Source organism: Parambassis ranga, chromosome 2 (genome assembly GCF_900634625.1).
Source record: "Parambassis ranga chromosome 2, fParRan2.1, whole genome shotgun sequence".
In the NCBI taxonomy this organism is placed as follows: Eukaryota; Metazoa; Chordata; class Actinopteri; family Ambassidae; genus Parambassis; species Parambassis ranga.
The window spans coordinates 18,885,086-18,900,930 of NC_041023.1; the positions used below are offsets into that span (position 1 = coordinate 18,885,086).

The window sequence follows — 15,845 nt, forward strand, 5'->3', positions numbered from 1 at the left end:
ATAGTAAAAAAAAAGTAATTTACACAGATTAACAGAGGAAAAAAAACTACCAGGGTCAATATGATTCACCGTGCTTCTGTGTGACCCTGTATACGTTTGATTTACAGTTAAAACGTGAGAATTGGTATCTTACATTAAAAATTCTAAAAACATCATAGAAATTAATAAGTTTAGAGTTGAGAAAAAGGATTTTTAATGTCTACAAAGCAGGAAAAAACATGGTTCTTATAGTCAAACATGATGGTGGCAGTAATACTGTAAGGAGACAGGCTGTTACAAAAAATAATCATTTGTTTGTATTTATTTATGTTGCTTAACCTTTTAATTAGATCTCAAGATTTTCAGATTATTTTTCCTGTTGTAATTTGACTTCATATTCCTAGTCTTTCCTACTAAAGATTTGTCATTTGAGATATTTTGGATCCCATCTGGGAAACACTGTTGCAGCATGTCAGTCCTCCTTTTTCAGAGACCTTTTGTGATTTGATTAGTGACACTGAGTGTGTGTCTTCTACAGGCCAGCCAGCAGGTGGCAGCTTCTCAGCGTTCAGGCTCAAGTGCAATGTACATGAACTTGGCCCACATGCAGGCAGCTGCAGCAGTGGGGGCCGGAGGGGTGGCAGGTGGTTTAGGTGGCACTTCGGCCATCAGCCCATCCACACTGTCAGGCTCAGCCAGTGGAGGGGTAGGCTCCATGGCTGACCAAGCCAGTAGCCAGGCAGCAGCCAAGCTGGCTCTAAGGAAGCAGCTGGAGAAAACATTGCTGGAGATACCTCCACCAAAACCACCAGCCCCACTCCTTCATTTTCTGCCCTCTGCTGCCAACAGCGAGTTTATCTACATGGTGGGTCTAGAGGAGGTGGTGCAGAGTGTGCTAGACAGTCAAGGTAAGCGTCAAAAAGGAAAAACAACTGCATCATTTCTCATATCAGTGTAAACTTAGAACATGTGAGAAAAAAACTGATTAAAACTGTTCAACTGCAGGTAAACTCAGAGGGACACTTGCTCGTATGGAGCCTTTCTTCTGCGCCCAGTGCCGAACTGACTTCACCCCTCACTGGAAGCAAGAAAAGAATGGGCGAATTCTTTGTGAGCAGTGCATGACATCCAATCAGAAAAAGGCTCTGAAGGCAGAGCATACCAATAGGCTGAAGAATGCCTTTGTAAAGGCCCTGCAACAGGAGCAGGTCAGCATTATTGTTTCTCTACACCATGTTGGCTACAATTATTTCTCCATCTCTAATTTTCTAATTTTCCATGTTAACATTAAGCTGTATCAAATATAGCTGTATAAATACTGAATAAAAACTACCAATCCTCTTTATAGTCTGTGTGTGAAGAGAGTAAAGATTGAGCTAAAGACGCCAAGACTATGACCTTCGCTGGCCGTAGTTAATTTGGTTTTTCAATTAGAGAAACATGTGCAAATGTAGATGGAATAGCCCACTGTGAGTTTCTAGCAGGATTAGTTCTACAAACTTTACAAACATAACTGACACTGTTTAAGTGTTTAATGCACGACTAGCCACATGCCTCTATATCACTTGAATACTATGTTCTATGTAAATGCCTAAATTTGTGTGTTTTCATGACAGGAGATTGAACAGAGGCTGCAGCAACAAGCAGCCCTCTCTCCTAGCTCAGCCCCTACTGGCCCAAATACCTCCAAGACTGACTCCATGATCCGACATCATGCCCTCCGCCAGGTACATCACCAGTCCATACAACAGCATAGCTAGCAGCTAAAATATTTAAATAACTGTCATACTTATATAAGGAAATAAATGTATATAAGTGTGTTTTAAGCTATCCCATTTAAAGCTTTGGTTGTGACAATGACCATGAGATTATGGTGTCTCTACCATCCTCAGGCCCCTCAGCCACAGGCCTCCTTGCAGCGCAGTCTGTCCAACTCAGCACGAGGGGTCTTGTCAAACTTCGCCCAGGCCTCCCAGCTGTCAGTGGCTAGCAGCCTCATGGGAATGACCAGTGCCAAGCACTGTGGCAGCAGTGGAGGCAGCAGCACCAGTAGCAGCAATAGACTGCAGCATGAGAGCCATCGTCAGATCTACAACATCCCAGGTGCTATGTCTGTTTATATTTATCTCCACCACTGCAAACAGTTATGCTTCTAAAATGATGCTGAGGTTAATTAAAACTGCACAGAATTTTCTAGTAGGTATTTGACATAATGCATGCAGGGTTACCTACCTAAATCTGGATTATGTGATACATAGTAATAACATCTACAGGTCTAAATATTGAAGGTTTTGTTTTTTGAAATATTTAAACCATAAAATGCTTTGATGATCTAAAGTCTAACAAGGAAGGAACTGGTGAATTTAAACTGAACTGATCAGTTGATACATGAAAGTTCTCTCAAAATGATGCCTCAAAGTTTCAAGCTACTCAGAGAACTAACATGCAGTTTATTAACAAGGTTGCTTATACGCATCATCAAAATCTTTTGTATTTCTTTTGGCCTTATTAGATAGGAGGAGAGGGTTTGACATAAGCCTGCTCATGCTACTACAGTCATGGCTCTAAATTGCTTGATTGGCTGTGTCCAAAAAGGCCGATTCAAGAAGCCAATCAAATGATATATTAATCCCTTAAAGGTAGGGTAGGAGATTTTGAAAACTCAGTGAGAGTCCGCCAGATTTCAAACGTAAACACACGGCCCTTTCTTTCGGAGCTCACCCCAAAGCCACGCCTCCCAATCACATGGACGTGCTATACCTGAAGACGAGCTGCGGTCTGTGACTTCGGCAATCATGCACGTACCTCTCTGGTGTGCGCAGAGCAGGAAGAGAGTGACAACCAGCCGTTGTACCTCCGTGGAGGGTCGTCCCGGAGGATTGGCTGATGTTTTTAGCGTTTTATAGCTTCCACAGATGATTAATATTCTTCGTTTTATAGCGAAACTGTCGAACTAATTGGTTGCTATCGGATTGTAAAGAGAAGTTACACTAATTTAACAAAAAGTGCATCAGAATGAAATCTCCTACCCTACCTTCAAGTCCCTGTTTGTGCTGAGAAAACACACGTGAATTAGCTTGGTGACTGTGCTGCAAAAAAAAAAAACCTGCTGTCAATGCAAGATGAAAACTGTGTGTTTTTTGTTCTACAGGGTTAAATATTGCCTATCTAAACCCAGCAGCTGTTGGAACCCATAAGAGCTCCAGCTTAGCAGACCGACAGAGAGAGTACCTGTTGGACATGATCCCACCTCGATCCATATCGCAGCCCATCACCGGACAGAAATGAGCCCTGCCCCACCCCATCCCCTACCAATCCCACCCCCACCCCCAATCTGCCTACCAACCCCATATTGAAGCATTCTGAGATCAACAAATACCCCCCCCCCCATTGCATGCAGTGCCTGTCCTTGTGCCTACCTTAAACCAACCCATTAAAGCCCACAATGGAGAAGACACTAAACTGTCAATGCATCTCAAATGTTCTTATTATAGTAAAGCAGTGTTTAACAGTTATAATTCCCTTTATTATTGCTGGTGGTAGCACTATTATACTTGCAGCTACCATTTTGCTTCAGTTACTATCACTCATGTTTTTCTTTATTCAAAAATGTTTATTGATATGTTTTCTTCCTCTGCAGTCTGCCCTTTAGTTTGGGTAGAGACTTTGTGGGGTCCCTTTAGGCCATGACCGCATAAGATTTTTTTTCTTGACTCAATTCTAAATCTTAGATGTGACTCATGCTAGTAACAGACGATCAACAGGGTGCACTCTAGTTGCTATGCAACATAAAGTTTTACAGTTTTGAAATTTTTTAAACAGTGTTTGCTTATTACCTTGGAAGTATGGTGGTATTGATAAATCCATGGCCTAAGGTGGAAGGAGATGAGTCATAGTAATCAATTGAAATCATTGAATGGCTGAGGAGAATGTTTGAAGTCAGTTGGTCCATCGTTCCTGTATTTCTGTTACAAATCAGCACTCCACTCCACTGAAAGTGGAAAACATCAGTCTTGTGCCGTTAACTCAAGAGCCCAGGAAGTCCACAAGGACAATGGTAACAGCACTAGAATGTGCTTCTTCCAGCATAGCAGAAGTAGGCTACTGATTTTAAATATGACGGAGACTGCCTGGAAGATGGGCCCCCCATTCTGGTAGGTCAATGGTCCCAGAATAATCTGCTATTTTTGTGGATGGATCCTGGAAGATTTCTGTAGAACACTGTAACTGTGGTTGAGATTTGGATCCACCACTTTCAACCAGAGAATGAACAATGAACATCTACAGTCTTCAAATAAGTGAACTCAAGATGATGTCCTCTTTTTTTTGGGATGCAAAGTGACTGCTACTGGTGGACCACTTTGAAAAATGGTCACACTATTTCTGGGGCCTGCCATGCTGATCTGTAGACAGCTATGGCAGAAAATCAACACGATTCAGTGTGGGCAGCTGACAAGAGCAGCCCTTCAACCAGAACACTCTAGCCCCAAGCCCAACACCAAAGACACACCTTGATGTTCACCTGATTTGGCCCGTCACACTATGACCTACAACATGAAGGAGTTTAGTGATCACCATTTTGATGGTAACACTGTCATCACTGCTACGGACTTCTCTTTTAAAGAGCAATACAGAGACTTCTACAAAGTTGGATCAATTAATGCTGGACTTAGTGTATAAATATGGGAGATGACAGATATATGTGGTGGGTTTTTAATATGTACTCCTAAATTAGGCCACACCATCCTAAAAATGGAAAATACTGACTGAACTAAAAAAAATCTATTTTCCTGTTGAGATGAAGTGCTGGTTCCAAAAGTTGAAATGGGGTGGATAGAGACTGTGAGCAGAGCTCACTCTCTCAAATTCATACATGTTCGCCCTGGATAACACCCATATTTGTGTTCCTACAAAACCTTATCCAGTGGTTTTCATCAGCATCGTCAGCAACTCCTGAATTGATGAGTTACCAGTGTGCACAGAATTTACAGGACAGGACTCAGCAGACAAGCAGCTGATACAGACTCCAGCAGGGGGAAGCTAGCTGGCAGAAGGACATCATCTGCAAACCCACCCCAGTATTCAGGAACAGGATGGACTCCAATTAGAACATGGCCCGTTGATTTTTCTGGTTCCATTCTTTCTCACACCCCCCCCCCCCCCCTCCCCGCACCCCCATATCTTTGGAAATTCAGTATGCACGGACTGACTCTTTTTACCCAGCAGTTCCTGTTGGCATCACATGAAGAACGTGAGTAAAACTCAAATCTGATTCTGTACCTACAAATCTGGGTTCCTGTATTTTTTTATATTTGGGGTTTTTAGGTTGTTGTGTCCCCCAACCCCTTAAACCCTTTTCTCCCCCTTCTTTGTTAATTTTTCATTGTTTATTTTTGCGGCGTCTCCTGATAATATGGTGGCATACCTGAGAGGTATCAGCCCCAGGAGACGATAATAATCAACATAAACAGAAATTATTGAAATATCTGTATGGATTATGTATAGATATGCCTAGCTTCAAAGAAAAAAAAGGATGTGGATTTTATCTTTTATGAGACATGGATCAATCATTGTGTGCATGCTGTGCACACAACTTGCCTCACTCTAGAGAAGCACTTTGCATATTTCAAGGGTTTTTGTTTTTTTGTTTTTTCCCAAAAAGAGGGGAAAAATGGGCATGACTAAAGTCTGGATCAGAGAGTTAGATGAGATGTCCTTAGTATTGTGGAATGCATCAAGGTGTGTTTAATTTACTTGACCAGTGTTGTTTCGGCTTCCAAATCCTATTGTGTCATTATTAATTATTGTACATATACCAGCAAAGCCAGCCACTGCAGTGTCATCAAGCAACCCCATGTTATATATGTTAGAATTAAGCCAGAGGTCTGTTACAAAACTCTTTACCCTTTTTAACCCAGCAAACATTTACCCATTAGACACTAAGTCTTAATTCTGCTCAAGGTTTCTCCCTGTTAAAAGTAGTTCCTTACCTCTGTGACCTTAACTGCTTGCAGATAGAAAAGCTCGGTTGGATGGGCAACAGGGTCACGAGTGATCATACAGAATGGTTATTGTTACCCGAGGTTCAGTGAGTGCACTAACCAGCATGTCATCTTTGCAGATAAGGGTCCACGTAATTTCTTTTTTTTTTTACAAATATTGAAGGCATGTTTGCTGTCCTGGATGATTTTGTGTCGATGAAGGGTTAGAAAGGAATTGTTCAAGAAGAGTATAAAGAAAAACAGACATGCTAGATCATACTCATAGTCCTACAACAAGAAGGTGTTCCAATTCAAGTCCGTTTTAGTCCTTACAGTTGCAACAACACATCATCAGTAGGGTAAAAGTAACCTGTCCCATGATGGTGACAGAACCCTGATTTAAAGTTAACTAACAACAGTTTGCAGTTGTTCAGGTATTTCAGTCAGTGTGCAGTATTATGGTGTGCAGTATATGGTCACTGCATGCAGAAAGGCAACATTTGAAATAAATAACCTGTTGTCATGATTGAAATTCATTTGAAGGCAGTGTTTGACCTAAATGTAACGGATACCACGACCTGTCTCTGGAGCCAGGCCAGGGTTACATTGTGAATGTTCGGGGGTTTGCCTGAGAACAGCAGTGAGGAGGGGACCTACTGGTGCACTCCATCATAACAGATAGAAAATTGTGTTATTAGTATAGGAAGGTCCCATCAGTCAGCAGATGTAAAGCTCTGCTGTACAGTAAATTATGTCTGAGTGGATTCATCAGCGTTGTGTTGAAATGTCAACTTTGATGGACATCCATGTAATCAAGGGCCACACTGACTTTGTGTTGTCATAGTGCGTCAGCATTATTAGTTTGATTTCCATTTATAGAGGGTTGATTTCATGCTGGGACATGGTCACCCCGTATACCAGCCTCCACCGTGCAACTAAGGCATGCATGTATTTATTTAGGTATTTATTTCCCACGTTCATTCAAAAAATACTATATTTTAATGTTAATGTTAGCAGGATGGTGTGTTCAGTCTTTTTTGCACACTGCATGCTAATTCCACTGCTTTTCACCATGTAGCTACATTGACATTGGCATATGGCTCAAAGCACTGCAGTGTCCAAATTAAGCTACACTGACTGTTATAGTGGGTTTGTTGAGTTAGCCTAACAGCTCCTTTGTAAAATTAGTAAGCACATTTTGGCTCACCTTTTGTTTTCTACTCTGTCCAAAACAATGCAGCACAAGCTGCAGTTATCACTGCCCGGCAAATCTTGTGACAGATAAGCTTCAAAGCTGCACGCTCAGCTTTACACTAAATATCGTAAATGGGGATGTAACACATTGGTTTTACTGGAATTTATTTTCATGGCTTAAACGTTATGGAACCTGAGAAAGCTGTATTTATGTTTTTCATGTTATTATCCCAAGTCCGTAACTTAATTATTGCTGCAATAGCAAATGACATACTGCAATAAAAAAACATGTAATATGTACACACAGAAATAGTCATAAATGAAGTAGTAGTCTTTGCTTAATAAAACAGTTAAATAGTAAGACAAATGAAAGATTAAAACCCTTAATGGGAGAAGTAATTGATTTTTAAGCAAAGCTTGTGAAAACTTCAGTTCTTCCACGAGCTGCTCCGTTAAAGCTCCAGCAAGACCTCTGAGAACAATCATTAGCATAGCAATATTTACTTGGTAAACTATGGTGTTATTAAATGATAAATGCTATTTGTCAGTGTCTCCTTTTGCTTGTACTTTTAATAACAGAAGGTCCTTGATGGATTCCATGATATCTACAGGTGCTTAGTGGCTGCTTTTGTTTTTTTTTGGCCGCCAGATGGATGTTTTGGTTTAGTAATCCAGACCTGCCTGGTTTCAGAATGATCCTGTGATAGCTCGGTGGAAGGGAAGATCTACCTATAATTCATTTTAAAACATGTAAACTAAAGTTTACACAGATTTGTTTGTTTTATTTACAAAAGTTACATTTTCCCTATTGGCCATGTAGCCATAGTTCACAAATTCTTAATGCCTAGATTACTTACTGCCACTCACATTCTAATTTGTCAGCACTTGCCACTCATCTCTACTTTGGCTTCCAAGCTGAAGTTTGAATTAAATTCACAAGAATCCTGTCTCTCTTATTGTTTTGTAGATGCATCCACACACACTTTGTATTTGGACTACAGATTTTTTTTTCAAATATCAATTTTTAGATTTCTGAAGTCATTCTTATTCTGATGTCTCAATTGAGTTCTGTTTTCTTTCTACTACAGTTGAAAAAACATAAATGTATTGACTATGAAATAAATGACACAATATTTGCTAGGTTTGAAGTACTAATGACTTATTGTACATATGCATTTTTCCTCCCTGTACTGAAAAAAAAAGAAATTAAATGGTTGTACATTGTGTAGAAAAGCAAACAAAAAGCCATGAATATTGTGAAGCTTGTCATTTCGTTTTGTGATCCCTGTGTATTATTGTGTAACAAATGTGCAAAATGTTGGGGATTCTTTTTTTTCCCCTTCTCTGCTTCTTGAAGCAGCCTTGCTGGACGCATTAGCTTTGATTTTTGGACTAGTTATAGTTTGCAGGAAAGTACTCACTGGTTCAGACTGACTGTCTCCAGTCTGACAACACACATTTCACATGGGAGTATTTGACTACTGTGGGAACATTCAAATAACTTCTCACAGAGTCTTCTTGAAGGTGGCCCAGATAAAATAGATAGGTGGATCCTCTTAAATTTGAGGATTGATCAGGACTCTTCACTGGCTGGTATTTGTGCATGTTCACCACTGAACACTTTGATATCCACATTTTCTGACGTACATTGGCCTTCAACAAACCACTGACATTTTTCATGTGGTCAAGTAGCCCCCTCCATGGTTCCCAGAGAGACTCCATGTTAATAATGCACAGATAAACAGTTCTGTGGCAGGAACATTAATTGTTGAAAGCCATTTGTCAGCAGCAGGGTATGAAAATCAGTGTCTAGAACCTCAAAATGTCAAGCAATTACATGAATGGAAAATGATAAATTCACAATAATGTTTTGGAGTTAGACAAATATACTAATGGTCCCTACTCAAAGAGGGGTTTTCTCTTTTTTTTCTTCCTATCCTCACTAAGAAGAACTTGTGAACGTTCCTTTGTCTGAATAGCCACAGCTCCTGCTGGACCTGAGAAAGGCTCACCCTGAATCAGTGATCACTTTTTCTGCCAAAAACCAGCATACAATATGTATGATCCTGTACTGTTTGGCTTTAACTTCTATAAGTTGTTGCAAATGCAGGGAAAGATTTAATTGAAAAGTCAGTTTTATCAATTTACATGTAGAAGCGTCTCTTTTTGCTTTGTATTGACAATGGCGAAATAAACATCTGGGGAAGCAGAAACTGATGATGAAATCTACTAGGCTAACTGAACTTATTTTTTTGTGCTTACATCAGTCCTTACCTTTTGCACATACTTGATATTTACGGTCTTCAAAAAAAGTAAAGGAAAACAATGCTGTTTGAATACTGCCATTTGATTGACAATTATGCATTGGTTGAAAAAAATAAGCTAATTTTGGAGGAAATAACTTTGTAATATTTATCTCTTGCAAGCTATGTTTAATAAAGGTTGAAACAATTTGCTTTGAAGTGAGATGTCATTATGGAGGACAGATCTGCTGTATGTCATTAAACTATCAGGCCTCATCAAGTAACTCTTTATTTTATAAATGTCACATGACCTCACCCAATCAAATCCAGCTTTCTCCATCTACACATAAATATAGTAACTTTCCACAGAAACACACACAACCTGTTGCCTATCCATTCATCGATCAGTTGTCTTAGCCTGCTTTATCCTGCGTACAGCGTGTCAGGCTGCTGGTGCTTCTATCCCAGCTGTTAATGGGCGAAAGTCAGGGTACACCCTGCCAAGATCCTGTTAAAAACAACAACATATCTGCAGTCTCATAGTACACAACTATAAAGTGCACTACACACTAAAATGTACTGTGACACAACATTTGCACAACACTTTCCAGGCCCTGTCATCAGTTCAAAACTATTTCCAGTGTTTATCAGCTTAGTAGATGCAACTTTTGCGACAACTGCTCGGATCCTGTTTGGTACTTGTGGATCAGTTTTATCTGCATTTGATTTCCACAACTCATTTACAATGTGATATTTTCTCACCACTGATCAGGTCACATGGATAAAGCAGGAATCAGGCCTATGCGCTGCTAGTATATTGACGGCTAGAGCACACTACTCTTTAAAACCACTCTTCAGAAACCATCTTGACAGCAACACAGTCTCTTCACCCTGTCTCTGTTAAACATTCTTGTCCCTCATTTGCTCAGGGTTGCTCTGAAGAAAATAAATACCATGAATTTTCAATATTTTGATTGGTTCATTGAATATGATGGTATTACAATCAAGGTGTGTCTTTTGTTGTCGTCGTTTGCAATTTGATATAATGGTCCCTGTTGCAATTCAGCTCCTTTAATCATAATGAAGTTTAGTCGTGTTTCATGTTAATATCTGACACACAGCCTTCAGACACACAGCTCCACCTCTACATCTCTCAGTATCTGTCTGCAGCAAGAAAACACATTACATAACAACAGTCATATGACCAGTGTAGTGTGGAAGTAAACGGCCTGTTTGACAACAGCAGTGTTACTGAAGTACATGATGTGACATTTGGTGGGATCATAATAAATCAATAAAAAGCTTCCCACTGCAGAGAAGCCAGTAGAAAGAGTTGAATCCGGAATATGAGAGTGGAGAGCAATGGATGATGAAGATGGGCATCTGAAATATTTAAGTGGATTATACGGTTAAATGCGCCAACCAAAGAGTCTCTAGTACATTTTTGTCATAACAACACATAAAAAATACTTCCATAAGAAATATTAATAAATACTGACGGTCCTCTAGAGCTTTTAAGTATCTTAGAAAAGGTGGTTGCTAACAAATGTCATTAAAGTTGTAGTGGGAAGCCAGGTAAACTAGGTGGTGACATCACAATGTAGTTGTGACTGTGCTGTAGATTTTTAAATAACATAACATCATTTTACTTCTGGTCATTGCATTTAGGCTTCAAGTAACATAAAGGTGATCATAATAACAAACACCTGGAAATAACTGATGAGGTTGTGTTTTAACTGGCATAACAACAATACAGGCTGCTCTTCACATGGTCATGTTGATACGGCTGACTTGAGGTTAACCTTGAGATTACCATGGCTGAAATCTAAAGCAGAGCTACACAGGGAACAGCAAACACACCGGACATTTTTTATATTATTGGTTACTTTAATAAAAAAAGACAACCCATAGGGTTTTTATGCAAATATACTTGTATCAAGAATGCATTACAAACAAACTTTCTTACAAATCAGTCTATAACAGTGATTTTTGGTGTGCCATTAAAGAACAGGAATTGCAGTGAAATGCTGCCTGGGACAGATACTCAAAATACAAAATCCTCACATAAAGTGCATTCCACAGTCAAATTTGGCCCTCAGAGTTTCAAAATATAAAAGCTTGGATTTACAATTAGAATGTGAGGTTCTAACAAGTAACAGCGATTTCACTCCAAATCCAAATATTGTTCCCGAACAGAAACACTTGTAGGTCATGTTAGTGCACAATGCAGTCAAACAGTGCAATAAAAATACAGGTATAACCACATTTGTCAAACATTGGTACTCAAGAAAATATTGATGCCACGTGGAGTTCTATCGACAATGATTATTGTATATGCTGTCTCAGATAAACTGATGTTCCCAACAAATATTCAACAGCAATGCAAACAAACTGCACTACCCTATAAAGAGAAAGGCTGCTTAATCCACACAAATATAATCTTGGAATGGAATGACAAAGCGTGATGAAGACAAGCCAACCTATCTCTCAAAGAAGCAAAGTTGTCACAGCAAGCTTGGGGCTGACTCATATAATGTTAGAGCCCAAAAACAAATGTCATACATTTGCTGTGGTTGGACAGTGACAAACTGGTATCTCTTAAGAAGGACAGCTTATTCAGAAATGTAGCACACCACAAGATACGTGGCTCCGGCCTGAAGAGCACCACAGGGAAAACTCTGGATCAGCATAGCATGTGAACACAGGCAGGTGTACATTTCTGTCACAGCCCTGCTATAAAGACTCCTCAACTCTAGACCTTCTGATTCTGTTCAAGTGCTGTAGATGAATGGACCCTGAGAGTTGGACCACAATTCTAGGATTCCTCCAGCTTGACTTTAGCAGACTGGCAGCATATGAGCATTGCCACTGTATTCCTCCTCAGCCTGAAAGACATTAGTGAGCAGTTTAAAATGGAGCACCTAGAGACAATGTTGATTTAAAAGAGTGCTATGCAAATAAAATTGAGCTGAATCGATTTTACTTTAACAGGTAATCAATGACTTTAGACACCTACCTCAGTGTACACTGGAGGTGGTGGGAAATGGAAGGTTGGTGCATTCATGAAGATTGGACTATCATCACCGTCAAAGTCGTCCAGCAACGGTGTGTGAGGCTGGTCCAGGCAGCAGTCACGAGTGACATCACAGTAACTCGGAGGCTCAGAGGGCATCCTGAGGGACACCCAGCTCTGCGACGCATTGCTGACTGAACCTTCCTGGCTGCTCACACTGTTGCTGCGGCTGCCCAGACCAGCAGTCCCAATGACCAGAGGTAGCTCCAGGATCAGCTTCTCACTACCAGGGATGTGAACGTAAATCTGAAAGAAAGATCATGACCCTCTACTTGTTATAGATGAAATGCTTTTTTGAAATCGAGAGAAAAATATTGGGGTGCATAAAATTTTGACCTACCATCAAAGCATACTCCACACGGATGATGTTGCATCCCAGCATGGATGGTTTTATCTTTGGCACCCTGATCACCTTCCCTTGCCAGGCATCACCCATGCCAGAGATGATGTGGTTCCCACGCACAGAGGACAGCTTCTGGCGGAAGATCTTGGTGCGACCGTTGGCCTGGTAAGTGTGTTTGGCAATGATGGCAGCCTTAGGCACCACAATGCGTGAGCATGTGTTCTCAAACTTTGCATTGATGCAGATGTCTTCGCCTTCACAGAATCCACGCCGGTCGATTTTTGCATTCACTGACACCTGGCCATCAGGGATGAACATGCAAGTGACTTTTTTCTCCTTTGTGCCACCAGTGGGAGACTGAGGAGACACAAGAAAAAAAACACTTACATTACCTGAAGAGTTTATGTCTCTACAGCACTAACGTAATAAAAATAAAAAAGATGATCAATGCAATATAGTCTCTAGGTATGTGTCAGTGAACCCACCAGCAGGTCAGGGGTGTTTACATCCAGTGGTTCCTCCACCTCAAATGGTTTCTTGCACTCTAGAGGGGGCTGATGTGGCCTCTCCATCAGGGCCTTTACATAGTACTGCACATACCCAAACTTCCCCTTGTATGAGGAAACCAACTGTCTGTAAGAACAATCAACACAATTTTAATGTAAACTACTTTGCAAAAAAAACTCAAATTTCTATATCTAAAAGACCATACTTTTGTCTTACCCCTGCTGAGGGAGTTCAAATCCAAACATGTACTCATATTTGTTTCCAGGCCTCAGGACGACTGACCCATCAGAGTCTGGCGAGAAAAATTTCAGGTTAAGCGGGTCGACTGGATCCCTACCAAAGGTGAAACCAAATACATTGTGTGGAGTGGAATTCTAATCACGAGGTTCTAAGACTGTGAGTCTGCTCTAACAGGGTAAAAGAAATGTTTTTTTTTACTGAAACTGATACATGCCGAGCTGTCGTCGGTAAGGCAGTATGGTAAAGTACCTGTGGGCTGGTCTTGTAGTCGCAGCTCCTCTTCGTACCTGAGATACTCGGCCTCCTGTCGGCACCGCTGCTTGCCCTTAGCGTACTCCACCTTGGCGCATCCAAGACCCAGAACTTTCACTGCGGAAACACGCATTACCTCGTTTACTTCCACCTCTACACGACCGGACACTTTGTCCCCGCCGCAGTAAAAAGTCTTGCTTGGGTCCGACAGGATAATTTGGAAGGTCTTCATCCTCTTCGCCATTGCCACCATGATTGAAAATTCACACGCAGTACAAAAAGTCCTCTGAATATTGAGTTTCAGCTTACTTTAACCGCCGAAAGGCGACGTCACCTGATGTCACCAACAACCACTTCTCGTTGCCATACACAAAGACAACAGAGCTGGTTTTTATATGACAACCCCCAGCTGGACACGAGGAACTGGAATGAACTGCATGGCTCACCGCGTGCACACGACTCCTATTGGTGGAAAATCTTTGTTTGTGTCGAATGTAGCCAATCAGCACACGGAACCGACGCGTGGACACCGCGTGGTTGGGACAGTGTAGGGCGTGCTCAGCAGATGTTAGCACAGGAAGTTGGAGGCAGAATGAGAGAACACGTATTTGCAGTAAACAACGCGAAACCTCGGAGAGTCTGGCTCATCGGCTTGTATCACACGTATACGTATGCTATTCAAACAGATATAAATATATTCCTACAAAGTAATAAGTCATATACTGCACAACCACTTTTAATGTATCTTTTTTACTCAATAGTTGAGGCTGTTTTCCTAAAGTGGAGGGGCATGGAGGGCAGAATTTTTCAATCTGGCACCTCTCCTACGTCACTAGCTTCTAATTTATCGAAGCAACCGGACTTTGTTGATTAATTATTATCTTAAGTTTTTCTATTAGATATGGCTAGTCCCAAGAGACCCTGAACCCTCATCGAACGGGTCTAGACTGAATCAGTCACATGGAAATACTGGTTGTTCCTTTCTGTCCTTGGCTCCAGCTCTGCATGTTTTTTGCACGCTTCTCACGAGTATGTAGTAGCCTACTAGTGGAGTATGTAAACAGACGGAGGCCCAGCGTGAGAGTGTTTCCCTGCCTACTGAACAAGGACGTTTTAACTTAGGGTTTCCACCAGTTTCTGATTTTAAAGATATAATTTTGAGGATGTTTCTAGTGACGTAAGACTAGTATAACGTTCTTACATGTGAAAATCCCCTCTATTTGATTATTTTCATCTGTTAAAGTAAGACACAACAACTCAAAAGTTACAAATAAACATTTCTAACATAAAAACAACCAGTATAGCTGGTTCAGCCATGAAGTTTGTCAGTTTCTTGATCTGTTGATGATAAACTTTTTTGTGCAGCAGAGCAGCCACAGCCTGCCAGACACTGTAAGGAAGGTGAGGAAGGGTGGGGGCATGTCATTATTCTTTTATCTTTAATCTACTTGCTTGTCCTGCAGTAGAGGACTTTGATGCATGTGATGGAATGTTGTCATTGTCAAAATCATGGTCTTCTTAAAAGATGCAGACTTTTCCCTGTACCCATGCTTGAAGAAAGTGTCTTCCTAAAACTGCCAGTAGGTTTGGGAGTTGATTTTTTTTTCAACCAGAAAAGATTCAACTGGCTGATCTGTCAAAGTACAGCTCTGTGCTCGTTGATTCAGCCTTGGGTCCATCTATCTGGTCCATCTGTGTGATGATGGTCTCATCAGTCCATAAAACCTTTCAGATATTTCTTGTCCAGGTTTTGATGTTTCAGCCTGTGCCTCTTGTTCAGTGTGGTCAGATTTCTGCCTTCCTCACCATGGCCATGTCTCAGAGCACTGAACAACTTGTTCTTCTTGCTGGTCCAGATAGGTTGCAGACAGGTCTGGAATATGACAGCACTGGAGCATAATAGGTTCCTGACAGCTTCATGTTTGACTTTTCTCAAATCTTTGGCAGCTCATTTGTGTCAATTTTACACAACACCTTTCTTGTGACCCTGTTGATTATTTGCAATAAAATATTCTGTGATTATGCTGCATTCC

At 40.9% G+C, this 15,845-nt stretch overlaps 2 protein-coding genes across 4 annotated transcripts in view; one reads left to right on the plus strand and one right to left on the minus strand.

The window, feature by feature from the left end:
• gatad2b (GATA zinc finger domain containing 2B) overlaps positions 1-9,616 on the plus strand; it is a 31,389-nt gene extending 21,773 nt beyond the window's left edge. Inside the window, exons 8-13 of one of the 3 annotated variants that reach the window (XR_003672476.1) lie at positions 518-887; positions 985-1,187; positions 1,596-1,706; positions 1,872-2,082; positions 3,131-6,619; positions 6,664-9,616. Coding sequence is in view for 2 of the 3 variants with exons in the window: in XM_028433696.1 (XP_028289497.1) it covers positions 518-887; positions 985-1,187; positions 1,596-1,706; positions 1,872-2,082; positions 3,131-3,267 (1,032 nt within the window). In the remaining variant the exon portion in view is untranslated. Of the gene's footprint in view, positions 1-517; positions 888-984; positions 1,188-1,595; positions 1,707-1,871; positions 2,083-3,130 lie in introns of all 3 variants that reach the window. The other 2 variants (XM_028433696.1, XM_028433709.1) reach the window with 2 other exon arrangements.
• Positions 9,617-11,263: 1,647 nt separating this feature from the next.
• On the minus strand, positions 11,264-14,200 carry txnipa (thioredoxin interacting protein a). Its single transcript, XM_028400130.1, has 6 exons — positions 13,810-14,200; positions 13,537-13,612; positions 13,299-13,446; positions 12,811-13,170; positions 12,414-12,716; positions 11,264-12,282 (listed from the first exon to the last, which is right to left on the minus strand). The coding sequence occupies exons 1-6, from the start codon at positions 14,063-14,065 to the stop codon at positions 12,235-12,237; spliced, it is 1,191 nt and encodes a 396-aa protein (XP_028255931.1). The 5' UTR covers positions 14,066-14,200; the 3' UTR covers positions 11,264-12,234.
• Between the last annotated feature and the right edge of the window lie 1,645 nt (positions 14,201-15,845).